This window comes from Populus alba, chromosome 1, assembly GCF_005239225.2.
Source record: "Populus alba chromosome 1, ASM523922v2, whole genome shotgun sequence".
Classification (NCBI taxonomy): Eukaryota; Viridiplantae; Streptophyta; class Magnoliopsida; order Malpighiales; family Salicaceae; genus Populus; species Populus alba.
In genome coordinates, this window is record NC_133284.1 from 52098605 (window position 1) to 52125717 (window position 27113).

General features: G+C 33.5%; 5 protein-coding genes across 10 annotated transcripts; 3 read left to right on the plus strand and 2 right to left on the minus strand.

Moving 5' to 3' along the window:
- Positions 1-245: 245 nt before the first annotated feature.
- On the minus strand, positions 246-4182 carry LOC118048981 (subtilisin-like serine-protease S). Its single transcript, XM_035058831.2, has 11 exons — positions 3817-4182; positions 3629-3723; positions 3433-3530; positions 3185-3343; positions 2810-2921; positions 2199-2727; positions 2024-2118; positions 1687-1929; positions 1481-1595; positions 1156-1342; positions 246-1028 (listed from the first exon to the last, which is right to left on the minus strand). Exons 1-11 carry the CDS (start codon positions 3898-3900, stop codon positions 466-468), a joined length of 2280 nt encoding a protein of 759 aa, XP_034914722.1. The 5' UTR covers positions 3901-4182; the 3' UTR covers positions 246-465.
- A 7440-nt stretch (positions 4183-11622) lies between these two features.
- On the plus strand, positions 11623-13167 carry LOC118049016 (uncharacterized). The gene is made up of 4 exons (XM_035058877.2): positions 11623-11746; positions 12095-12507; positions 12606-12722; positions 12995-13167. Exons 2-4 carry the CDS (start codon positions 12157-12159, stop codon positions 13070-13072), a joined length of 546 nt encoding a protein of 181 aa, XP_034914768.1. The 5' UTR covers positions 11623-11746; positions 12095-12156; the 3' UTR covers positions 13073-13167.
- A 431-nt stretch (positions 13168-13598) lies between these two features.
- On the plus strand, positions 13599-16144 carry LOC140954124 (vacuolar iron transporter homolog 1-like). 4 transcript variants are annotated; one of them, XM_073407117.1, is made up of 3 exons: positions 13599-15064; positions 15163-15334; positions 16037-16144. In XM_073407117.1, the coding sequence occupies exons 1-2, from the start codon at positions 14446-14448 to the stop codon at positions 15306-15308; spliced, it is 765 nt and encodes a 254-aa protein (XP_073263218.1). In that variant the 5' UTR covers positions 13599-14445; the 3' UTR covers positions 15309-15334; positions 16037-16144. The 4 variants fall into 4 exon arrangements, with proteins under 4 accessions (XP_073263218.1, XP_073263220.1, XP_073263217.1 ...); XM_073407119.1 differs by lacking the exon at positions 15163-15334 and having other exon boundaries at positions 16037-16138; XM_073407116.1 differs by lacking the exon at positions 16037-16144 and having other exon boundaries at positions 15163-15405.
- A 193-nt stretch (positions 16145-16337) lies between these two features.
- LOC118049015 (uncharacterized) lies at positions 16338-17638 on the plus strand. Its single transcript, XM_035058876.2, has 4 exons — positions 16338-16460; positions 16616-16795; positions 16994-17158; positions 17271-17638. Exons 1-4 carry the CDS (start codon positions 16386-16388, stop codon positions 17382-17384), a joined length of 534 nt encoding a protein of 177 aa, XP_034914767.2. The 5' UTR covers positions 16338-16385; the 3' UTR covers positions 17385-17638.
- Positions 17639-23645: 6007 nt separating this feature from the next.
- Positions 23646-27106, minus strand: LOC118049012 (protein PIN-LIKES 3). Of its 3 annotated transcripts, none has more exons than XM_035058872.2 (10): positions 26895-27106; positions 26411-26620; positions 26230-26309; positions 25879-26125; positions 25519-25707; positions 25334-25426; positions 25116-25216; positions 24897-24949; positions 24569-24754; positions 23646-23945 (listed from the first exon to the last, which is right to left on the minus strand). In XM_035058872.2, the coding sequence occupies exons 2-10, from the start codon at positions 26543-26545 to the stop codon at positions 23821-23823; spliced, it is 1209 nt and encodes a 402-aa protein (XP_034914763.1). In that variant the 5' UTR covers positions 26546-26620; positions 26895-27106; the 3' UTR covers positions 23646-23820. The 3 variants fall into 3 exon arrangements, with proteins under 3 accessions (XP_034914763.1, XP_034914765.1, XP_034914761.1); XM_035058874.2 differs by having other exon boundaries at positions 25334-25429; positions 26411-26598; positions 26895-27104; XM_035058870.2 differs by having other exon boundaries at positions 25334-25429; positions 26895-27104.
- Positions 27107-27113: the final 7 nt, after the last annotated feature.

Sequence of the window (27113 nt, forward strand, 5' to 3'; positions counted from 1 at the left end):
ACTTAGAAAACATATTATTAAATGGGCATAGCAATAGAGGTTCATCTATATTCTGTAGAGAATCCTTGGGATGCTCATATTCCTGCCTAAAGTTGCCAGTGCTGATGTGATTCCCAGCTAAATCAGTGTTCTGATATATGATGAAAGGAAGGGTAAAACAGAGCAATGAACATGATCCAGGTTCAATAATGTATATGTATGTATATATATAAACATACTAGAGAGACTGAGGAAGAACAAGTAAATGAATAAATAAAGAGAGCCAAATTTCGGCATTGTATATATTGCCATTTTATGCGCGGCCTGTTCAACAATCTTAAAATTTATTCCGTTGCCTGCATGATCCAGGTATGTAACGGTACGCTACTAGGGATTTATGAACTCAAGTATATTTCTGCATCTGTATTCGTGTAGGGTTATCAGGATCTCGAAGTTCCTAAGCTAATATATACAAACTAAGCCAGGCTATCTCATCAGCCCCATGGGAGATGGTGCAGCCCGGACAACTAGGGGGCTGGTGACCCGTGCATCTGCACTCCTCCATGTCAAAAAACCAAATGCATAGCCCTTTGATGGAGCAGCCACCTTGAAATTCACTGTGAATCTGATCTTCTGGCCATACCTGTTAAAGATTAGTTGCTTTGGCACAACGGTAACATTGATTCCTGCCGGATTAGACACTGCAGCTTTGTAAACACTTCTCGCTTTCCCAACATTTGTCACGGTTCGAGTCACTGAGAAGCTGTCTTTAAGATTTGAAACAGTGATTGAGGGGTAATTGAGGCTGGAAGCTGTTGTAAATGTCTGATTACATGTGCTGTTATCTCTTGTGACCAGATGCAGTGATTTCTCATCATAACCAATTGAACAGAGAAAAGCTTTATAATCTATTGGATGGGCATCATAGACGAGGCCAGGATCAAGAACTCTTGTAGGATCAACAAACCCTGATCCATAATCAAATGCATTGGCCATTCTTCCTTCAGGATCCACTCTGATGGGTTTGCCACTCTTATCCAGGATGGTAGCTGCATTTTCCATTTGAAATCCAGATTCTTGGTCAGATAATTCTCAACAAAAGGTAGCATGTTTTAGAGACTTCATGAATCCCATGGAGAGAACTTGTCGTGGAACACCAAATCGATTATCACTTACCTGTGGTCATGATTGCAGACTTGATGGCCGATGGAGACCAAGACGGATGAACTGCTTTGATCAAGGTTACAACTCCTGTTATGTGTGGGCATGACATAGAAGTTCCAGAAAGAATGTTGAATTGCATTTTCCCAGCTGCTGGAGACCAGGCTGCGAGGATGTTCAGTCCAGGAGCTGCAACATCAGGCTACAAAGCAGTAATGTCACAAGGAAAGAGGTAGAGACTTAGAATATCATAAACGAAGCATGACATAAGTTGAAAAAATAATTAAAATAGGCCAGTAGGTCTTCTGAAAAACTAGTTGATCTCAAGTTGACAAGTTACCTTCAGAATTTCAGGTGTCAGGGAATTGGGTCCTTTGGAAGAAAATGAAGCAATACGAGGTGCTGGTTGAGAACCCAAAACTGTCTTTGCACGAGAAATTCTTGACATTGGTTTGCTGTTCACAATCAGAGTACCCTGAATCAGAAACTTTGAGAAACTTGAGCGCTCAAACACTCAGTCTCCATACTGGCAAGAAAAAGACAAACCGTGTGTTGTTTATGTAAGATAGAATCTTTCTTCCCATCTCCCTCCCCACAACAGCTGAAGGGATGGGAAAAGGGATGGCAACATCTTGATATGCCTCGTCAATAAGAACCATTCCAACTCCTCCAGCTTCTTTCACTACCTGGCTCTTTGCAATCTTAGACTCACTTGAACTCTCAGCATGTCGACAGACAAGAACTTTCCCTCTGGCTTTGGTACCATTCAAGGAACTCTCCAAACAGTAACTACATGAACAAGCAGGTAAAAGGAAACTAACTCAGATTTCTCCCATGCATTGGAATATAAATTTCACTCACTTTCGAGTACCTGTTGCTTCACCTGGATTGATAAGGTGTGAAATATCCTGCAAAGGCTTCAGAGGCAGAGATGATCCTTGCAGAGGCTTTCATTTCAAAGAGACTCAGACTTTCCCCCTGTTTTTCAGAATTGAGAACTAATAAGGCTCTGCCAATTACTGCAAACAATACTTAATATAAGGACAGAGTTGTATTACCATGAATTTTGTGGCATTTCCTAAAACAATGTCAGATGCAAAATCCCTATCCATCGAACTAGCACCAACAGTGATCATCCAAGGGGCAAGGTTGGTTGCAGAACCACGGGTTCCTGCATTTCCAACTGAAGCAACAACTAACACTCCACGGCTAGCAGCATGGAATGACCCAATGGAGATGGCATCATTGAAATAATCTCCCTGGGGAGCATCAGGACCCAAAGAAACGGACAAAATATGAACCCCATCTCTGATTGCATCATCAAAGGCAGCTAACAAGTCAACATCATAGCAACCTGACTCCCAACATGTCTTGTAAACTGCAATTCTGGCCATTGGTGCACCTCCTCTAGCCCCTCCAGCTGCCAACCCCTTATAATTCATATTTGTAACATAACGACCAGCAGCTATCGAGGCTGTGTGACTGCCATGACCAGAGCTGTCCCTTGGGGATCTAAATGACATTATCCTTGATGAATCTTCTTCAGCTTCATAGCCACTCATATAGTATCGTGCTCCAATCACCTTCCTATTAATAAATTTAGATCCTCCACCAATAAATTAATGTCCACTGAATCAATCATTGAATAAATTATTGAGCAAGAATGAACCTGTTGCAAGACGAAGCATTGAATGCTTCTCCTAGCTGGCACTTCCCCCTCCATCTGGCTGGCACTGGAGGCATATCGGCATCACTAAAACTTGGAGATTCAGGCCAAATTCCTGACCATAAGAATCAAATCCACTATTTGTTTTTAAAATTTATATGCCAACCAAATTTATCAGGAATTTCTTAAGCAATAAACAAGCAAAGATGGAATTTCAGAATGAATCTCTAATATCAAGGACATCATTCAGCAAAAAGAAAAATATATCAGAAGACTTGTCTGTATATGCAGCAGTACTTAATCAAAACTCACGGGGGTATTCAATCAAGAATTAGTACACAGGAAACTACTTTTAAAGGCAAAAAGAAAGACCCTCACCAGTATCAATAAAACCAATTATAACATTGACTTGGTTCTTGGTTGAATGCCCTGGTATCTCCATGGTCTCTTCACCCACCAGACCCATGAAATCCCATGAGTGAGTGGTATGTAGCTTTCTTTTCGAATTGGGAAACACAGAGACCACTCCAGGCATCACTGTCACGAAAAAACAGAAAAATGCTATAAAAAATATCATTCTGATTCCAGAACAAAGCAATAAATTGCTCCTAAAGTCATAAACTTACTAGCAATCTGAGAAGCTTGTTCATCAGTCAGCTTAGCAGCAAAACCTTTAAAGCCATGTCTGTAAGTATAAAGGTGAGAGGCCTGCGCTTGCTCGACACTGTCAGTAGCACACCACATTAAACCAACAAATAAAAAACAAAAAAGCGAAACAACGAATGACATGAGAAAGTATTGGAAAGGGCACAAAGTTTTGACCTTCCTCCATGTACAGAAGCAAGCATGTGATGATTTTGGCTCAAAACATCATCTGGGTCGTCCCCACTTTTGCTTCCCATATAAACCACATAAACCTACAAATTCAAGAAACAAAACAAAAAATCAAATAAAACCCGCCAAGAAACTAGCAAGAAAAAACATATATCATATCAAGAATCAACACAAACCTTGGAAGAAGAGCAAAAACCAACTTCTGCTACAAAAACAGCAAGAAAGAGACAGAAAAGGCTACACCAACTTATAGAAGCCATCAACACTCCAAGTAAAAGTCACTACTGCAAGTTCCTGAAACAAGGAACAGTCGGTGGAATATATAGGCGGCAGCAGAAAAGGGGGCGGGTGGGGGTGATTATTAATTACTGAAAGGAAAAAACAGAAAGCGGGCAGGGGAGAGAATGTTCACACTTCACAAGAATGCAATCAAGTCCACCATCTTTATATACGTGAGTGCGAGTAGAAACAAAGTTTTTTTCAAGACACAATCACCGATATGGCGTGAAAATATACAGTACAGAGGAAACCAGCATCAGTGGCCCACTTTGTCCACACACAAGGATAATATACTTTGCTTGTATAAACCTCTCATCAATCCTCTAATCCTGGCATGGATGTCCTTAATTTAACCAAATCGAAAAGAGTTTCATTTTAAAAGGCTGACCCGATTAAATCTGTTCATCCAACCCGGTCAATTTAAAGAATATTTTTTATAATTTTTATTTAAAAAATGTTGTTTTTTTTCTTAAATATATAAAAAATATGTTGTCTAGTTTTGAATTCATTTAATAAATTCACGACGTTGTGCTGAATTTGATAAGTGTCCATAAATATCAACATCGTATCAATGTGTAAAATATAAATGTATTAATAAATTCAATATACATGCAAATTAATACATACATCTATTTTAATAATAATAATAATAAAAGATATTGTAGACCCTTTTTTAAAAAACAAATTGTGTTGAAAAAATCTTTTTTTTTAACCCAACATAAAATTAAATATATCCTACCGACTAATTTAATTTCCAAGTTGAATCCATGCATAAATCTCCTATTGATTGGATATGTTGATTGTTTCATACAAACACACACATAAAAATGTATGTGTGTGTATATATAAAGATTGATAGACTCGGGCTCGAATTGCTAGATAAACCAACAAATTAGACGAGTTAACATGCAAGTAAATGAAGTAATCCATGCTATAACTTTTTAAAAAAACAAAAACCATTAAATAACAAGTGGTTGAATATGTTGATTGTTTCACAAACGCACATAAAAACATGGTTATAAGATTTAATTTAGATTATGTTTGTTTTTATATTTTAAAAAAAATTATTTTTAAAAATATTTAAATTTTTTTTAAAAAAATTACAAAAATATTTTTTTAATATATTTTTTAAATAAAAAACATTTTAAAAAAACAATCATAACTATTTTCTTAAAAATTGATCTAATCTAAAAGGCTCATGTTCGAGTTATAAGATAAGGGACTTGATTTATAAGTCAATGAAGTTAGTGAGTTAGCTTGTATGATGGGAATAAATCCCAATTATAATTTTTTTAATGAAAAAAAAACCCTGAAATAAGACTGAGTTTTTTAAAAGAGAGATCAATTCTATATAAAATCCAGTTTAAGTTATGTCAGGAGAAAACAAATCACGAAGTTAATCTGTCGGATCTTATGACTATGCATAAAACAAAAGAGAGAAAGCTTTGCTTTAGGGGCAATACAACCTCACCAGCGGCGCCGTCTACCTCTCTCTCCCTACCAACCAAAAAGCCAGCTCAGCCTTTAATTCTGGAGACCGTTAAATTTAAGGTAAAAAAAGAAGTTGGTTTTCACTTTTGTTAATTTTGAGAAGAAAAGGGAACTCGTCCTTTGGAAGATGTTAAATGGAAAGCTAAATATATATTATTTTTGCTTTTCAATATTTGTTTTACATGCTTGCTTTAATGAGTGCTAAATAAAATATTATTTTATCATTTTTTTACTAAAATATTATTCTTAAAGTATTTATAATGGGAGATACTATTTAGAACTTAGAAAAGCTAAATTGATAATATAATTTTTTGAATGGTATAAATATATATATTTTGTTTGTATATACTAAAATGATAAAATGCTATTTAGAAGAGCCAATTGCATTTTAATATATTTCAATATACAATTATTTTAATAATTTAATATGACCTGGTTGACCTAATGAGTTTGAAAATAACCCGAACGATTCTCAATCAACCAAATATTAGAAGATAAAATTAAAAAAAATTAATTAAAAAAAATAAATAACTAATCCGAGCCAATTCAGGTGAACTCGTCAAACACATGACATAAGTCATGAAACCAAGATAATCTCGTAAAAAAAAAAAAAAAATTAAAAAAAAAACTAGTTAAAAAAAAGTATTATTGCTATGAATAGTATTTTAGTATTATTGCAAGATAAGTAGGAGTAACATTTTTGCAAAAGAAATGGTAAAACTAACATTTTGTTTATCAATTTTTTTGGAGCACGTAAAATAAGTATTGAAAAGTTAAAATAATATTTTTTTAATTATATTTTTTTTAAAATTCATTTTTTATTTATTTATAAAATATCATGATTTTATGACTCGTGTCATGAGTTTGACAAGTTCACTCAAGTTATATTTTTTTATTATTAATTTTTTTTAATTTTATTTTTTAATATTAAGTTAATTGAGAATCATCCAAATTATTTTTAGATCCATCAAGTTAGCTAATCTTATCAAGTTATTAAAATAGTTGTATTTCAAATATATTAAAATATAATTAATAATTTTAAATATTTTTTTACAATTAAAATACACATAAATAAATAAATAAAACAATATTACCTAGCTTTTTTTCTAAATAACGTCTTCCAATGAAGATACAATGAAGACAGCTAGCATTCTTGATGCAGCTTAGGAAAGGATGGGAGAGGAGAAGAGAGGCCTGTGCCCTTTTTGCTTGCTAGCCCCCATGCCCCTGCTGTCATGCTTTGTATTTTTAACAGCAATCAATTAATCACATTTTACAAGTACGGCATATTCACGGGTAGATTCTAGTGGATTTAGTTATTTTTTGTTTTTGTTATTTTAATAGGTTAATATTAAAAATATTTTTTAAAAAAATAAAAAATATATATTATTTTAATGTATTTCCAAGTAAAAAGCACTTTAAAAAACAACCACAACTACACTCTCAAACACATCCTTAAAATTATATCATTTTAAAAAAAATTTAATTTTTTTTAAAATCAAATTACAAGTTTGATCAGGTTTAAATATTTTATCTTGAATAATAACATATGAAAGTTTACTACTTTTCGGCATTGTGTAGATTTATTTTTTATTAAAAAGTATATTTAGAAAGAATCATGTATCACAATACCAAACAAATTTTAAAACTTGCTTGGAGGCAATAGTATACTTATTTTTTGTGCTTTTTAAAACTATTTTCACCTTGAAAATATATCATTAATATTTTTTTTTGTGAGTTAAGCTAGATGAGAACACTTTGTAGCATTGTGTAGATTTATTTTCAATTAAAAAATATACTTAAAAAGAATGATGCATCACAATACCAAATATCTGTTATGTTATTGCGTGGAACAGAGACGATCCTCTGCATGTCTCAGACATTTTTCTGGGAAACCCATCAATGTCCTGTCATGGAGCATGATTGCCATGGATTTCTCTTCCCAGTTAATTTGCTCCTGAAAATGATTTTCTCACCATCATCATCATCATTAAGATCATCAGGAATTGCATTTCCATGTGATAATATAATGATTGCCATCATTGTTCTTCTTGCTGCTTGAGCCCATCATCTAAATTATATTGCAGAGAACACAATTCCCATATAGCATTAAAAGATCCAGCCATGGAGCACTCGTAATCCTTTGCTTTTGCTTTCTCACAGTCTCTTTAAATGATTTTAATTTATTTTTTAGAGTATATTCAGCAATATGATAGTATTTATTTTTCAAATAACTTTTTTTTCATGAAATGTATGTTAATAATATTTTTTTTATTATTTAAGTCACAAATTGACCCAATTGATCTAGATTGAATTGAGTCGGCTAAGATAATACTGTTTTGATCTCTTAAAAGTCAATCTAGATAATTTATTATATAATTTTTATTAATGCAAATTGAACCCATTACCTAGACCGAGTTTACAAATTTATTAGAAAAATCATGTTAATGAAACTCAACCCGACCCATGATCTATTTTACGAGTTGATTGTGTTGATCCAGATTGAATTGGGTCACTTAAGAGAATATCATTTTGATTTTTTAAAGCTCAATCTAGATTCTGATAATGTTGGGAAGTTGACTTATCGAGCGAGTAAATTTCTAGATCATTGTTTTTTTAGATTAAGTTTAACATAGGTTTTGAGTTGATCTATTAAGTAGGGCTAAATTTAATAACGGTGAGGAAAATACTGTTCAAACTTTCAATACAAGTCAATATGTAGCGTCTATTTAACTGTGATATCCAATAGATGGAGGACCTAATTAGAAACTTGTCTTTGCTTGGGGTCTAATTCAGAATTACCCCCTTAAAAAAAAAAGAAAAAAAAAAGTAGACTTGAGCAGCAATTGATATGTTACAATTTGGCCTGTGATTAAACAATGACAGCACTCAGCCACTCAAAAGATGCAGTAAACGACAGCTAACCTTTCCATAGCATATCATGGTAAATAGTTTGTTTGATATTATAATATACAGTGTTTTTAAATTTTTTTAAAAAAATATTTTTTTTTAATTTTTGATATCAATACATTAAAATCATAAAAAAAAATTAATTTGATATTTTTTTTAAAAATAAAAATAAAATTTTTAAAAAATCTGAAAATAAAAACCAGCAAGATTCCAAACAAGTGTAAATCTCTCTCTCTCACTCTCTCATTTTTTTGCAAACTTTATGTTTAATATAAAGTAAGAAGGATACAATAATTATGCGAGCTGCAGAATCTTTGGTGAAAATGATGATCAAAGTTTGAGCTTCTTTCCAATGCGACTACCATTACCAACAGAAAAGTTGAAAAAAATGGAAAGAGAAAAAGGAGGAGTTGCTGTGCTGCAGGGCATCAAGTGTGTTAGTTGACTACAGGAGACTCATTCATCATTCTTTTCGGTGCAAAGCTGCAAAAGATTTTCAACCCCATTTGCAGAATCTCTATAAAGTGTTGGATTCTGATTTATTGTCCTTTATGATGTGATTAGGATTATTACCATGATTGCCTCTCCTCCCTTCCTTTTTTTTTTTTTTATTTTTTTTAAATGATAAAGAATTTTCTGGCATCAATTTTATGTTGATCATGTGAACTTGGTTTGATTGATTATCTTGATTGCTCCTCGACTTCAAATTTTTTTGATAAATGTTGGTTTTTATTTTAAATTATTTTTTATTAAAATAATATTGTTTTAATATTTTCAAAACTGTATAAATTATTTTGTTTTTAAATGATAAAAAATGTTTTGACATTAATAATGTAAACTTGGTGATCTGTGTGGTTATTTTGATCACTATTTAAAGCTTGCTTGGTAGATATTGATTTTTATTTTAAATTATTTTTTTTTTACTAAAATAATATTGTTTTGGGATTTCTAAACCAATATTTTATTGTTTTTAAATAATAAAGAATGTTTTGACATCAATTTATATGTCGATCAAGAATTTTTTCTTATATCGAAGACATGCATGTAAACTTGGTCTATTTGATCATCTCTCACTCGTGAACTTCAAGCTTGTTTATTTTTACTAATAACATATTGTTTTGGGATTTTCTAAACCATATTGTTTTGATTTTTTATTTAAATTATAATTTTAGTTTAACTCGTTTAACTCATGATTCAAGACCGGATTGGATTCTAAATTGGGTATTATAACAAAGATAATTGATGTGTTTTTTTCATACTTATTAGCTCTAAAACTCAGACTAAAAATGGCAAAGAAAAGGAGTAAAATTGCTTGGCAACAAGGCAAACCCGCGAGGTATGAACTGGTAAAATTGGTATGACGACAATGATGGTGTGATGATGATGGGTGACAGATGATCTTCTGGATTTACTCGAACCAAACTTTTAAAATCATTTCCTGCCTTCTTTCCCAAGCTAATGATGCTTTAGAAGGCAACCAACCCCTCCATTATCAGTGTGGATAATAATGAAGAAAATATGGGTTTAGATTGATGATGAAGCCAAGGAATGGGCGCTGGGAGCCTTCTTCCTTTCTTCTCCCGGTGACCTCACCGATTACGTGCAAGAGATTACAAAACAAAAAACAGGGGATGAAGACGATGATGTTGTACAAAAATAATGTTGTTAAGCAAAAAGTTGGGTTTTCTTTGTCGACTTGTACCATTTCTTTATGGTATATGACAGCTTTGAAGATAAAAAGTTATGGTGGATTTTGCTTTTAAAAGACGAAACAGAGTGACATAACAAGCAGTACTTCCATGTTTGGCTCTGATTAACTTGGCTCTGAATTATTTGGTGCTGAGAATGTTTCTAGTTTTAATGACGACGGTATTATTATGCGGGTTTTTTATTTTAATATATATATCCGACTCGAAATCTGAACTAATTTAAAATCCAAGTCATGAATTAATAGGTTTAGTCAATATATTCAATTAAGATCACTTTGGTTGTTTTTAAATGAAATAACATTGTTTGAACAAAAAAACAAAACAAGAAAAACACTTAAAACATTATTTTAGGGGAAAAAAATAATCTTAAGAGCTAACCCAATGAAATTACCCAAATTTAGTGGCTGTTTGGTATTATAGCTACGGGTGATGTTCACCCGCAATCATAATTTTTAGTGTTTGATAGCATTCCCATCACAATTTTTCAATGGTGGGTCCCACCATTAACTTTGATGCAACTATAAGTTACAAGAAGCAGCTCTCGGCTGCTTCTTGTAATAGGAAAATGGATGAACAGTCCGACCCAATAAAATAATTTTTTTTTATTTTTAATTGTGTTTTATTTAAAAAAACCTAGTGTTAAACATTATTTAATGACTACATAAATTAGACGGAGATAGCTTGATGACACCGCATTTACAAAATTTGATCGTAATATCAATTTCATACGTGATAGAATTGTAGATAGTTTAATGAAATAATAAATAATATTTTATATAAAATATTATTTATTTCATGATGTAATAGCAATAGTTAAATTTACAATATTTAAATTAAAAATCATCAATATTAATATATTTTTTAAAATTATTTTATAACCTCAATTTCAAAAGCATTCTTAACCAAACATATTAAACTACTTTTTGTTCAATCTTAATTTCAACCACAGTTTTAACTAAACACTTATGTTTTCAAACCAACCTTAACTAAATGTACTTTTTATAAAATAACTTTTTTCAAACCACAACCACGATACTAAACACGCTTTTACTTGGGTTAGTTGGGTTGTTAAGTTGATTTATCCGATCAACTAAATTGAAAATCAACTAAATTAAAAATTAACTACAATCAATTGGGTTGTAGGGCTGAGGTTTAGTTAGTTTAGTGTTATAGTAGAATATATATGTAAGAAAAGTTGTAAATTATAGTTTTTTTTTTTTTTTTTATCTAACTAAGGGTTAACTTAATCAAGAATTAACTAAAATCATTTGGATTGTAGGGTTAAAGTTTAGTTAGTTTAGTGTTATAGTAGTTTTTGCGATTGTAATTTAAAAATATATGTTTAAGAAAAGTTATAAATTATATATATAGTTTTTTTAACTAAGTCTTGAGAGAGAGTTTTGAATGAAATCTATGTAAAATTATAGTGTTTATTAATTAAGTAAATACTATTAAATATAATTAAGACAAAACACAGAATGCAGATAATTTTGGACCCTTCAAAATTTTGCAAACTGAAAATCTAAGCCCGGCCCATGAACATGTCCAGGCCCAACTAAACTACCTCCAAACCCAAGAAAAAGAGAGTACAAAGGAAGGGAAGGAACCATTTGAGTTGTGTGTGGCTGAGCTAAGTGCAGAGGCACCCCTGCTTATCCTCTGCTTCACCTCGCACACTTCACTCTTCAACCTTGTGTTGTAACCCAAATTTCAACAGGTATTCCTTCATCACTTCTCATCTTTTGAGTCTCTTTACAGTTTTCTATCAGGAATTATCACCATCCTTAGCATCATATACTATTATGGCCACTAATCAAGAAATTCTCTAATATTCAACAAAAATAGCTTAAAAACAGTTTACATGAAACCAATTGCATGTCAAAGACAGACAGAATTTCTGCATGCATGTTTCATGGGTCTTGCTTGTGGTTCTTAACTTATCATTTACCAAGAAAATGAAAGAACTAAAGTATTTTTGTAGTGAAAACCAAGAATGTTCTTGTTGGACACTGTAGTTAGCAACTTGGCATAAAAATGGTTCTAATAATGTTGTCAATGTTTTTAGGTCTATAGTATAAAGAATTGAAAGAAGAGTGAAGAATTTGAAAGGGGGAAGAGAAGGAAACAATGGCTGCTGCAACATTGTTGTGTTGGTGCAATTCAGATTTGATAATGCACGGTTCATGTTCTAGATTATTTGTTAGAAATAAGGTAATGGATTCGAATCAATCAACAGTGAAAAGTAGAGGGAGTTATTATGCTTATCAGAAGCAAAAGAAGTTTTTTGTATGTGCTGCAACTGAAGGGTCTGCAAAGTCTAGTAAATCTGAAGAAACTATCCCATCCTGGGCTAAACCGGATTCTGATGAACCCCCACCATGGGCTAAGGGTGAAGGCAAAGAGAACTCATCAAAGCAGAACTTTGAAGTTCCCTTTTTTGTTTATTTACTTGCCTCAGCAATTACAGCAATTGCCGCGGTGAGTTTCCCGACTTCTTGTTCTTTTTTTCCCCCTCCTCTGTAGCTTTATATACTAATTAGTAGATGGTTTGATTGATTGAAATTCAATGTGTTCAGATTGGTTCCATTTTTGAGTATGTGAATCAGAGGCCGGTTTTCGGAGTTGTGAACCCAGACAGCATTTTTTATGCTCCATTGCTAGGATTCTTTGCGTTTACTGGCATTCCCTTTTCCGTAAGTGCTATATATCTTTTTGGGTGTTAAGCTAGTGGATATATATTGACTAAGACTCAGGAAATTGATTCTTGAAATTCAATGGATCTTGACATGAAGTGATGATGATATAATTGTGGTAGTTTTTAAGTTGGCATAATCCTGTAGCTACGGGCATGGATGAAGAGATTTTTTTTGACTCGATTAACTTATGACATCCATTTAGTGACAAACTGTCGCGGATGATAAAGTTGTCTAGTCCCATTGTTTGGCTAACCTGACCTTGTCTGCAGGCATTTTTGTGGTTCAAGTCTGTTCAAGCTGCTAACAAGGAAGCTGAGGAACAAGACAAGAGGGATGGCTATTTCTAAAGTCACACTAGCAGCATGAGTTAAATATACTGTTGTTCTTCTATGAAACATGAGTACCTCTCTCATTTATATTAACTCGTGGTCTTTCAATTCAATCTTGCTTCTATAAGATATCCTTACTGTACATGCGATACTCCATCCGTGAAATTTTAGCTTATAATCATGTACAGACTTGTGAATATCCAAACTAGCTTAGGGAACAAGAAGACCATAGACCTTGTATTCGAAACATTTTATGATTTTTTTTTGGTATAGGAATGTCCCTGACAGGATATACTGATGTAGAAGTGGAAGGTTTGAGGTCATTACCGTCACACTGCCTTGATGTATTGAATGATTAAATCTTACAATAATTCTTAATTAAAGTAAAAATCAGATGACAGCTACCCATGCAGTGTTGAATCGTCTAGAGCATGACAAAGATGTTTCTTGTGTTGGTTCAACCATACAAGGAGGGCTTGATATGATTTATATGGGAAGCTAATTACCCTGATCGGTTCTTTTGAGAAAGTCCTTGTGAAATGGCACCTGTTGCTTGAACTTGACATATATGCTTGAGATAGAGCTAAATTGCCGAGTATCTGTTTCTTGAACTTGACATATATGCTTGAGATAGAGCTAAATTGCCGAGTATCATTACCTTGAATATAAAAGATTTGCCTTGCCGGTCACCTTTCACATTGCTGTGAATTGGATTTATTGGTTTTGCCTTGCCATTCTCTCACATTTTCTGAATGTCTTGCACTTGCGTGGCATGCATCCATGCTTCAACAGATCCTATCAATGGAGGTTAGAAAGATAAGGAAAGCATAAGCAAGTGATAGATATAACAAAAAGAAAATACCCGTACATGCATATGTTTACTTACGATAGGATAAAGTATAAGCAAGCAGTAAAATGGCTGCACAGGGGAGTAGGGGTCAAATTGCAGTCCTTAAGTGAGAGAGAAAAACCTGCTGTAATATTGGAAGCAATTGTCTTGGAAGGATCTTGTAGATGTAAACAAAGTCGAACCTGTCTACGACAACAAGGAATCTAACAGGTGTATGTTTAAGGAAGATTTTCTCCGCAAATATTGATAGTAGAAAATGATTTTCTTCTGATCCATAGCATAAAAGATGAAATTGTCTTAGACTTCAACGTTTGTGTTGGTCCCATAAGTAATCTTTCACGGTACCACCTAAGTATCTTGTCTTTTTATGAAGAAATCCATTTTTACTGGTGAAGTTCTCAGCTCGTCCGCATCCATGCCACTTACTTATACATACCAGGATATATTTATATACTCCACGTGCCTTTTGTGTGTCTCAACCCAGGCAGCCACACTCCTCCCTAACTTCTGTCCCTAAGCTAAAAGCCCATCTCTCTTTAACATGGCTTCACATCAAATATCAGAAACTTGTGCTGAACATAAGATTTCAGTAGCTGATGAAGATGCTCAGAAAGTCCAGAGATTGTGGCGAGCTCAATGGCTCCGAGCAGCTATTCTGGGAGCTAATGATGGTTTGCTTTCCACTACATCACTAATGCTTGGTGTAGGTGCAGCAAAGGAAGATAGCCGGTCCATGGTCTTGTCTGGACTGGCTGGAGCTCTTGCAGGTGCCTGTAGCATGGCTGTTGGGGAGTTTGTTTCAGTCTCAACCCAGAGAGATATCGAAAGGGAAACTGTAAGCGATTTCAGTTCAAAAAATGATGGAAAAGATTCTCCTGGAATCGGACTCGATGTCACAGTAACGCTAGCAAGCATGAATGGAGAAGCGAAGCTGGATGATCCCCCTGGAAATATACAGTTTGCCAAGCTCATCTCTGGGCCAACACAGAGAAGGTCACCGAGTATGATCCACGAGCCAAAGTTGCCTCCGGGTATGTCTCCTGGAAGGTCTCCTGCAATGAAAGTAATTCAAGAAGATGCGAAGAAAAGTGCTGAAATAATGCTGGAGGATGACAGAGAGGAGGTGCTAACAAACCCCTACAAGGCTTCAATGACATCAGGTTTATATTTTTGATAGGATCTTGTGTGCCTTTGCTGTCTGCCATGCTTGTTGCGCAAAATGTTGTTAGTATTGTGATGATTCCTGTGGTTGCATCAGTAGCTCTGGCTTTTTTTGGAGGTTTGGGAGCTTATCTTGGCGGTTCACCAGTTAGGATATCTGCAGTAAGCATTCTACTTGGAGGGTGGATTGCCATGGCATTTACTTACGGGTTGCTCAAGCCTTTCGATAAGGATCGTAGTTGATGACCTGGATTATTTCCATCATTATTGTAAGAGAAGCTGCTTGGAAAAACAAAAAAAAAAGGTTTTGGTTTTTCATATAAAGACAAAGCTTTCGATTCTTGCTTGCTTCATGCTAGATGTTTGTATTGTCTAAAGATACTGGTATACTAATACATAAATGCTAGACCATTAATACTCCTTCATGGCACCTCCCTCCACTATTCACCTCCTACCCTAAACTTCATGTCCATAAAACAAGAAGCATTTCCCAAAGTTTGGGCTTTGATTATAGTGATGAGAAATGCATGCTGCATGCTTGGCAGCTGGACCAGTCCCACTAAAATATGTAATTTGTCATAATAAATGTTTAGGTATAATCCAAAACTAGAATACACAGGTTTGGATATCGTACAAAAATGCATCTCCTGTTTGACATTTAGCATTTCAGGGACATTTTTTTTTTGTCTTGAATGACGCGTCTTTTGCCATGGTTTTCTCTTTGACGACGCCAAGAAAGCATTGTTAGTTTTGTTCCACAATACAAAAAGAATAGGACGAAGATGACAGTAGTGTTGCCATTGATTCACTTTAAGTGTCACCAATGGTTTTGTTTGATCCTTTCACAGTGCCACTAAATGCACTGTCAAATATATTTACCAATGTTGGAGCACTCGTATGCTGAAAATTCAATGTCTCAGTAAAGAGCAGAAGGGGCAAACTTTGCTAATATACTTTTTGTATGGTTGCAGCAGTGCATCGCATTACAAGGAGTGGTTGAGGCAAATCAAGACACATGATGACACCATTCTTGAAGGGCAATTTTGGCCTCACGCGAAGTCAATGAGCCATACCCTGACACCATATTGATAATATAGAGGAAATAAAAGAAGCCAAGCTAGAGTAGATAAGGCATGCATGATGGGATAAGAATAAAATATCTTTTGAAGATGATTGCATGATCAGTAATGACAAGACGGTATGGAAAGGTGGTCATCATTTAAAGCCCCTTTAAAAAGAACCACTTCTGTAATAGCCTGAAAGCTTGCTTGCACAGTCTGAACTGCAAGCTTGAAAATGATCTGATCATAGTTGACAATCATGGGGCAGGAAGAAAAGCCAGAGCTCTTTTCTCCTTTGCCTGTTCTAACAAGATTAGATCGCCTTGATCACTTGGTAATGCATTTTAATCTGCTATTACATGCCCTATGACCTATAAGTCATTACGTCATTCTGCATAATTTTTGGATTTGGAAGTTCCAATTCAAGGATTACTTGTATCTTCTATAATAATCTTTCTGAGTACAAAGAATTTTGTTGAATCTATACAGCTGCAATTTCTGGAAGAGAAGCATTCCTCGTCAGGAAGAGGAAGGCATGCTGCCAAATCTGTTGTCAGGACAGTGGAAGCAGAGGATCAGTGCAAGGCTTTAACATCTGCACTCGAGGAAGTTCAGCACAAAGGCACCCTGATGTGGAGGCTAGAAACGCTCGAAAATCGAGCATTGCAGGTTTCTAAACATCTTTATATATCCTGAGATTCTTATCACATACATGTATTGATTTGCAATGCAGATAGTTAGAATTTATGTGGGAATTTCTTAGAGCCCTTTCTTTGAAGATTTAATAATCATTCAAATTTCAAGTCCCTAAAATGTTGCTGTAAAGTCATCGTAGTGATTAATTTTCTTATATTTTCCTTTCATCAGTTAAGCCTAGAGGTGGATGTAGAAAACACATCAAGGTCAAGCTCTTCCACCATTCAAGGACCTGAAAAAATTGGCCATGATGAAATTTCAACCGTACTCTCTAAAGAGGATGAGCAAATGATCATCGCCAACAAAGAGAAGCAGGATAATTCTCTTATCGATCAAGTGAGAGTTCCTTTCTTGGAATAGCATTCTATATGTCCTCATCTAATTTTTCTCATCATATTCTTGACATATTTTCTAGTAGCATAAATACATATATTTGGCAATTTTTCAGGAGATCACATGTACTGCAGAAGCATGTGTAGGAAGTTCAAAGGCTTCCCAAAAAGGTAGAAGACACAAAATGAAGCACAGGAAGTGGCTTGGATGGCTTGCAATGGGATGCTGATCATGCTAGCTATCCCCAACAAATTATGCAATCTAGTCTTTCACTAGTTCTAATTTTACCAGTTCCACATCTTGCAGCTTTCATGAAGCTCGATGCTCCTCTTATCAAATTTTCCACAACCTTTTTATGTCTAATCATTGCTTCTATTGGTTTCAAAATGTAATAATCTCCTCTTAATAGTGAAATGTTAAGAATCTCCTCTTGTCTTTAGAACAATTTTGAAGTGAATTTCTATTATTCTATAATAAAAAAGACATGAGACAAATTCCCTTTATCTCCACTATCTTTTTTTTTTTTTTTTGTCTCGAGACGTTACCTCAATGTCTAGTTAAGGTGGAGTTAAAGCTGCGTGCATCTCTATTTTAGATAAATCTATGGACTTACCACTGAGTGATAGCTTATTGTCCAACTTCTGCTTATACATGGATTCATTTTCATCAATTGTCCAACTTCTGCTTATACATGGATTCATTTTCATCAATTTTCCAGCTTGATGAAGTTCACAGCCAGTTTCTAAGGTAATTCTTAACAAAACAACATAAAATTCTTCTTCTGCAAAAATTGTTTGGCCCAAGAAATTTCTGCAGATCCATCACCAACTTGCCTGTCTATTTTACACAAATAATGTGAAATTTCCATACTCCATAGGTCCCCACAGAAGCTTACACTAGTCCAACCTGGAACCTTTCTTCCACTGATATCCAAAGCATTTTTACCAATGAATTTCACTGTAGAATAAATTTCCAAACTACAGTGTCATCAACATGAGTAATTAGAAAATTAAATCCCCAAATGGCAGTCTCAATGAGTACCATTTGGCCTGATAACATTAGATAGTGTTGCATCTACATCTAGACCATTCTCCAGAATAATTTTTAGTCCAAAAGCCTCAATAAGAGGACCGTTAGGGTTCAAAATCACTTGGTATGGTACTGATGGATTGGCATTTTTTGTTTTTCCTCGGATTCTCTCTTCTTAAAAAAGTAACAGAAGATAGGATAATAACATAGTACTCAATCAAATATATATGGGTTTGACGAGCTACCGAACCTAATATTCTTAAGCTCAGCCAAGCACTAAGTCCAGATATATATAAGTCTATTGAGTTGTCAGACATACTATCTTCGGATTCATGCTCTTTTTAACTCTAAAGAATCTTAGGCTCCATGATCATACCATGAATTAGAGATATTTTACTATGATAAGTTAAAGATATTTTACTCCCTGACGAGTTAGAAATATTTTATCCTGATAAATTAGAGATATTTTACTTATACTTTAATTATTTTTCTTCAAAAAAAGATAAGCCCCGTGAGTTATAAAAAAGACTATGATATCTCTCAAAGGCAGGTTCTCCTTTTCCTCCTCTTCTTATTGCATATATATTTTTAGAATTTTTCTCTAAAAGATTAATGCATTTTCTCTGTAATCATACTCATTTAAGCATTAGTTTCTCTAATCCTTTTCCTTTCTTTTCTTCTTCTTCTTCTTCTTCAACTACCGGTTCTCTCTTTCAATTACATATTTCTCTTTTTTTTTTTTTTTTTTTTTTTTCTATTTATACTTGTCAAGCCATTTGTTCAATTATCACAATACCTCTCATTAACTTATATTTATTTTTAAGCTTTCAAAGGCATTGTTGTCTTTTCTTATTTATTCTTTCTTTATTTATTTCAAAACATTACATATTAGGTATTATCTATTATCTATTAACTATATTGACTAGAGAACTAGAAAATTAATTCATTATTCAAGATATGAGCTTGGCTCTCAAGGCCATTGGACTGATACCAAGCTCACCAGTTACCTAATTCCATATTGAAATATTGCTCATGTTGGGAAGGAAAGTCCTTTGGAACTCACAGTACACCTAACAACAAAAATGAATAAAGCGATGGAATTAAACAGGTTTTCTTTTATATATATATATATATATATGGGCCTATCTTAAAAAACCCTAAGCCCAAGCCTAAAGTAGACAAGTTGGATCTTCCTAAATGCTCATGAACACACAGCACCCTAAAATAATGCCATTATTTCAAGAATTTTGAATACATGTAAAACGTGCCACCTGCCTGGAAAAGCAATCTCCACAAGTCCACGCGGAAGCGAAACAGCTGGAGTTTCTGTTGGTTTTGTCAAATACTTAGAAGGTGTGAGTGAAGACTTTGTCTGAAGCTACAACTGAAGCATTGAATAGAGAAGCATTAGAGTCCCGCACGCTATACAGAAGACAACCTAATTTCGACAACTGAAAAGTGAGACAATAAATGCTTAACTTCCAAAATCAGTGCATGATATCTAGCAAAGAGATTAAAGTCCAAATTAGAGGCAAGTGCCAATGCACATTGCTGTAGTCATTTATTGATTACCAGTTCATAAGGGTAAGTTACATGCAGCGTCAGCCCTGATGTCAATTTTGGCCTCATATGATCACAAGTATGCATGCCATAATATCCATGCTTTTTGTTGCTATGAGCGTGGAGATCTGGGAAATGTGAGCTTGGAACCACCTCCACACGTTTCAGTAGCTAGTTTACTTAGCTAAGGTCTAGTCCCGTTTCCTGTGACCTTCATGTTTCCAGGTTTCCTCTTCTTCTTATCTTCTAACAACACACTAGAGTACATCCATTTCCTTTTCAACTAGGGGACCAAACAGATAATGGGGGTTTCTCCTCATGTTGTTACCTCTAATGTTCATGTCAGAATATATTGTAATGAATTGATATTTTTATTATGAGGTGGTTTTGTCCGCACAATTTGGACTCCCCAGAATCCAAAAGAAAATTCAATGTCGTATATTTGCCAAACTGATTACTCCTCGAAACTGCTTTTGTTTTGTCAGAAAAGATCATTGCTTGTAATCTCGGATACCACCAATGCAACTGTCACACTGGATATTAGACCTAAACCGGCCTCTAAAACTCAACAAACCCGAGACTTAGACCGGTTCAAATTAAAGATAATGTAGGAAAATGACCCGACCTGTTCAAGATTCTTGATCGTTTGTGCATTGCACGCATGTTATGGGTACAAGATGTAGCGAAGCTAAGATGAGAAGCCATTGTTGTCTGCATGGAATGCCTTCAATCAGTGTTTATTAACCATTCTTGAGGGTGTGTTTATATTGCAGGGTGTCCAACAAAATTAGATTTTAGCAGCATGTTTAAGGTTTTTAGCAGCATCATTAAATATCACCAGACTTTAATATTGTTACTAATAGGTTGGCAAAGTCAACAATTTAAAGTAATTATTAAAAATGAAAAATTATTTGTATATCAAAATTAAATTTAATTCAAATTCAAATGATTATTAATTAAATTAAGGTGTTTGACTTAATTGTACTATTCATAAACATTGTCACATATCATTGTTCATCAAGAGCTAATAGCATTATCGTTAATATTTTAGAAAATTATTTGGTGGTATAGTAGAAGTTACTTTTCAAAAATATTTTTTATTTAGAAATATATAAAAATAATATTATTTTTTAAAAAAATTATTATTAACATTAATACATCAAAACGATTCAAAAAATAAATAAATTTGAAGCTAAAAATATTAAAAGCATTGTTAGACCGTAATACTAGCTTGAAACTAAGCTAATTTTTTGTACAAAGTTTTCTGTTTGGAAACAGAGTTCTTTATTTTCTACTAATACACTGTCATAAAGTTTTATTTTTCTAAAATTTGTTAAGATAAATTAAAATTCTTCTGTTTTGCACCTTGGATGAACATTACAAGAGGGATATTTCTTTTATATATTGTATCAGCAAAGGGGCTTCCTCTAACTCTATCAAATAAATCTTTTATTCATAGAATAAAGAATTTAATTAGGCATATTGTTTTTTCATATTTCGACATATAAAAGAACTAAAGAAGCCAACGTGCGAGTTTATTTGTTTTATTAATTCCATTTGGAGAGATTCATTCTATAAACTTTCCACTTTGCATGACCTGTCCTGTTTTATATATATCCTGAAAATTTAGAGATTGAAGACTATGCTAGAGGAGCCAAAAAAAAAAAAATCTATAGAAATTAGTATGTAAGCATGTGAAGATATTGTATCGGATAGGAAAAAATAATTTTATTCATTTATATAGCAATGATGTGTATTTTTTTTTCAAAAATAATTTTTTTTCTCAGAACAAAATTCACTACGTAACTTCAACCTGTCAACTAGGACAATACATCTTGAAAGGTCCTCAAGAAACGTAACGTTATGACACAAGACTTGAAATCTGCACAGCGGTCTCAAGTTTGAGTCAGGGCGTGTACTTTTTACAAGAGCCTGAAACAATCAGGATTTTACTTACTCATCTAAACCCACAAAGCATGTTTTTTGAAAAGTGAGGTTTTCTCGACTCCAAAAAAAAAAAAAAAATCTTGAAAGGCCTGCCATATTTAAATATAGACACATCATTTTGACGTTGTTTATAAGATGTTAATCATGCTACGCTACTCAAACCTCTTGCTTAGAGGATTATGATAATTCTATTATTCCATGTTGGTTAGGAAACAAATATCTTAATCACTTAAATAATACAAGGATTACCTCTCTCTTTAATAGATGTTTTTTCAATGATAAAATTCATTACGTAACCTAACTTATCAATTAAAACAATATGTTTTAGGGGTCCTATCATATCCGAGTGTAGACACACATTATTATTAACACTATTTGTAAAAATATCAATTATGTTGTGCTATCCAAGCTTATAATAATATCATAATCTCAAGTTGGGTCGAAGACGCCGTCGTAATATGCATATAACACGAGGATCATCTCTGTCCTAATAAATATTTTTTAAAAAATAAAATTCACATGTGGCTCTGACTTGTCTTACCATATGTTGATATAGTCACGCATCCATCAGCATGTCATGGAATGATTTAGACCATTGAATGACTCTCAGCAAGTATCTTACAAAACTCTGTTAGCTGGATCCTTAAACTTATCACATGACAAATTTAGTTTCTTGGTGATTTTTATAAACAAGATATTTCTTGGTAACAAAAAATTTTAAATTTGAATGGCCTTGAATAAAATGTTTCTTTTATGTTTTTTATTATTAGATTGTCCATAAATTCATGATATGTATTTAAATATCCAAAAAGATAGCTTTTCTTGAAGCAAAAAATTTTTATAAGCTTCAATTATAGGATAACACCAGTGGATTGGGAGGTTTTTTTTTTTTATTACAAAATTACTATTTACAAATTAAATAATCTTGGGGTATTTTTAATTATTATTAAATAATAAATCTCATGATATGTATACTTGGTATGTTTATCACTTCACACTTAGTCTATCTATTACTATTTTTTTATAATATTATTTTAGTTTTTTTATTTTTTTTATATTATTTTTGGAAAAAAAATATTATTATTTATTATTTATACTTGAAATATTTATCACTATACACTTGACCTATTTATACAATTGTTTTTGTTCTTATCTTTATTAATTTATTTATTATTATTTTTTTCTTTGATGTTTTTTTTAAAAAAAAATTAATATACAAAGACTAAGGAAACAATATTTCAGTGTAGCAAATGCAATATTGTTCTATTTTTTTTATTACATTCAAAATTAGTTTAGGGTCTTACATGTCTTTATTAATACATGCAATTTTTACTATATTTTATTATATATAAGCATTAACTTTTTGATTTATGATTATATTTTTTACTCAATGTTAAAAAACATGTTAATAACATGTACATATTAATTCTTTTCCATTAAAAAAAATATTATTCGACCTGCAATAAAACAAATCCAATAGACTAGCTAACACTTTTATTTTGCATTTATTAACATAAAAGGTTCTCGATTTATTTAATTAAATGCTTGCATAAACATTTTAATTTATAATTAAATTTTGTTTTTGTAAAAATACACATTTTAAAAAGTTTATATATTTTTTTTTATATAAAATAATTATTCAACCTTTACGAAACATGGATTAAATAACAAGTAAACTACTAAGAGGGATTGGACAGCGAAATTTCATTGTGGAACTCAGTGTATAATTTTGAAAACTCGCTAGGTGAATGGCAAGAAAAAGCTTGTATAATACAAAAATCCTAAATACATGTTCAAATTATTTAAATAGGGTTTCGATCCCAAGATCAATCCAATCAAGTGCAAGAAACAAGTACACTCAATTTGATATTTTTTTTAAAAATGAATATATTTAAATACAATTGAAAAACTCAATTTCAAACAGACATGAAATCATCATTATCATACTATCATGTTTAAACTAAAAAATTTAAATTATAATAAATATAATTTTTTTATCAAATGTTTTTGCTAGATGGCTTGACTCGGCCTAACCAGTCGACATGGAATTTGGAAGCTTTGTGGAGGTAAGTAGGGAAATTGACATAATCACCAAACCTTTTAGGTGAGACCATAGACAAGAACACAAATTACCCCAAAAGCCACATGTAAAAGGTTGACCAAAGGGTAAGAGAAAATGCAGCCAAAACGTAACACCACAGCATAATGACAGAACATTCACTCTCACCAGCCTTGAAAAGCTGAGCCATAACCCCTGTCAAGTTCATCAAAACAGCAAACATGTTATCCCAAAATGATTTATGATCACAAGCAATTCATCAAGTTTTAAGAAAAAAATTCTACAGGACAGAACATATTTGATAGACTGCATTAGGAGAATGATCCGAAAAGGAGTTTTGAGTCACCGAGTTATGAAGTTAAACATTTTAGTCAAAACGACATTATTTTGTATTTTAAAAAGAAACGAGATTGTTTTGGATTTCATCGTAGCAAATTTGAGTGAATTTAGTTGACATTTAAGAGCATTTGGGAATGAGGTGCAAACCGCGTTCCCACAAAATTTTTAATTTTTTTTTTGTTAAAATTTAATACGAGTTGTATGTTTTGGATCGTTTTGAAGTGTTGATGTCAAAAATGATTTTTAAAAAAATAAAAAAATATTATTGACATGCATTTCAGCACGAAAAGTTATTTGAAAAAACAACTGCTACCACACTGTCAAACACGCTCAAAGCAATGAACAAATTTAAAGTGTAAGAGGGGGTAACAACTGTAAAAGGTGTGTGAGTTGAAAAATGGCAGGCTTCCAGAGTCAGCAAATAAAAATAAAAAAACAGTGACTATAGCCATTTGCAGAGCTTAAAGAAGTTCTCGTACCTATAGCCATTGCAGGTGGAAGTGCATATTGAAGCAAAAGAATGAACTGATATAAAGAATCTGAGCCAACCAAACCGAAATGGTGTGCTGCTTTAACAATACCAATGCCTATAAGTGGCAAGAAAAAATTCCTCACCACCACTATCCCTGCAATGACTGATACATTTATTTCTGATCTTCTTAAACCTGAAAGAGCAGAAATGTGGAGATTGTTAAAGATCATGAGATGTAACTGTGTTTTTGGGCAATTGTAGCAGGAAACCAGGATCAGGCTATGTATCTCAAGGAAATCAGACATGAGACAGTCAAGACATGTTTAGGAAACTACCTTTAAGGAGGTTTGATCCCATTATCAGGGCCATGCATGGTATTGATGCCTGTCTGCGGGTCAGAACAATGATAAAAACAAGATCAATGAGATTATTACAGGGAGTTCCTGAACAATGAAATCTTAATCAAATAACACAAGTCGAGACATGAATCCTTGATAAGAAGAAAGGCTTTCAATCTTCTTAAGCTAAACAAATTCCATTTTAGGATTTATTACCCTAGCAAAGATGCAGAGCTTTCAAGCACCCGAAGAGGAGCACTGTCACCAATAATCACCTTCCGGATTGGGGAGATTGTCCCAATGAGAAACCCGAACATCTAAAGAAATACAATAAAAGGAATCAAAGTAATCACATGGTTGATTGGGCACTGTCACTGACAAAATTAAGAACTAATACAAGGACATAATGCAGATAGTATGAATTTCTAACGTACCGCGGCAATTGTAGCTGGTGCAAACACCTTCTTGAGGTTGGTGTTTGCTGCGAATTTCTTAAAATTCCAAAAAGTCCTCTCCATGAATGTCACCTTCTGTCAAAATAATAAGGTGCTAAGAAAAGAGTTTCTGCCTAAAAAAATTTAATAAGTAGCATCTGAAATGAAATGCTAGGAAACCTCACTTTTCCCTCAGACATAGTTTCAGGAAGTTCAGAATGATCATGGCAGCTAGACTTTTCACTTGAAGGAAGTAAGGCCTCTGTGTAACTTTCAGAATCGGCTATCGATACATTTTCAGTGTTTTCAGCACTGTTATCAGCATATATCCTCATGATAATATACACATATGTCCATATATAAATAGCTCCAACCTGTTGAATCAGAATTCACAACAGCAAAAGTGAAATTAACTTTAGAGTCACATCTTGAATCCGGTGATCCAGGCTGAGAGGAGCCTGAAAACATCTGTTGAAAGTGGGTTTCATTATTATAGTGTCAGATGAAGGGTTTTCTTTAGTAACATGATGAAGATAAAATCTTACAGCCATAGAAAGAGAAGCATAAGCCATTCCATAAGAAGAGCAGACAGTTGAATCTCCGAATGGGCTATTTGACTCGTTGCAGACTGCAGGAACAATAATGAGAAGCAAGTTCCCTAAATTTCCAGCAGAACAACAACCAATGACGAGGCCTTGGAGGTGTGGTGGAGTTCTGGTGATTTTAATGAGAATCCAAGCAAGTACAGAGCCAATTATGAATGTCAGAAGGATATTCACAGGCATGAACCATCTACAGCACCACCACATCAGAGTAAAATGCCAAAAGTTAGTGGCAGAAATGCCCGAGGATGAGGAGGTAGAAGCAAGAACTGAAAATTTAGTAAAATCACTCACAAGCTAGCCAAACTTTGAAGAGTAATAGTTCCAGCAAGCTGGCTAGACACGAGCGCTGGACTGAACACATAGAATATAAGCTGCACATACATACAGAATTTGCCTGTTATGGTGAGAAGGAAGGCAAAAAACTGTTAATTTCTATAAAACACAGAATCCTGTAAACATGTATTGAACTCACATTATTTAAATAGGGTCTTGCAGTCGATCCCAAGAGATCGATACGATCAAGCGCAAGAAACAAGCCAACTAGAGTAATCAAGAGTACTTTCAGAACTGGAACCATTGCCACGACAAAAAGATCAAGAAATCCCATTTCAGAACTCCTCTGCAAAGCTTGCAAGAACTCTCTCTTGAAAGTCGACGCTCCTTTAGCAAAGAAGAATCGATTCTTTCATAACATTTACGAGAGGCACATAAAATTATTATCAGATATACAAATATTGGAAGGGGCAATATTCGACACGACACATTAGTACGACCTTAATGTGATGGAAAAATCGACACGAAACAAACATGTTCAACACGAAAATGACCTTAACAAATCTTTTTGGAAACAACTGTACCTCTAGACATTTTTATAGTATTACTAAATGCTTATCAGAGGTGCTTAATTTCGGACGTATGCATCTCTCTGCAGCATGTAGGAAAGAAAATACAAATACCTTGTTGCAAGTTTCGATCTACGCAAGCTCGAGCTTCCACTGATGTTCCTGGAGTCAAGAACGCCAGCAACTTCTTGTTTCTACATGTGTTTGCTAACACTAATAGAATCCAAGTCAATATTTGGCATCTGAGACGTGTTTTACTTTTGAAAATAAAGAAACAATTAAGACGGCAAGATCATCAACAACTTGCCCTCTCTTATATCTCCAAGACAGCTA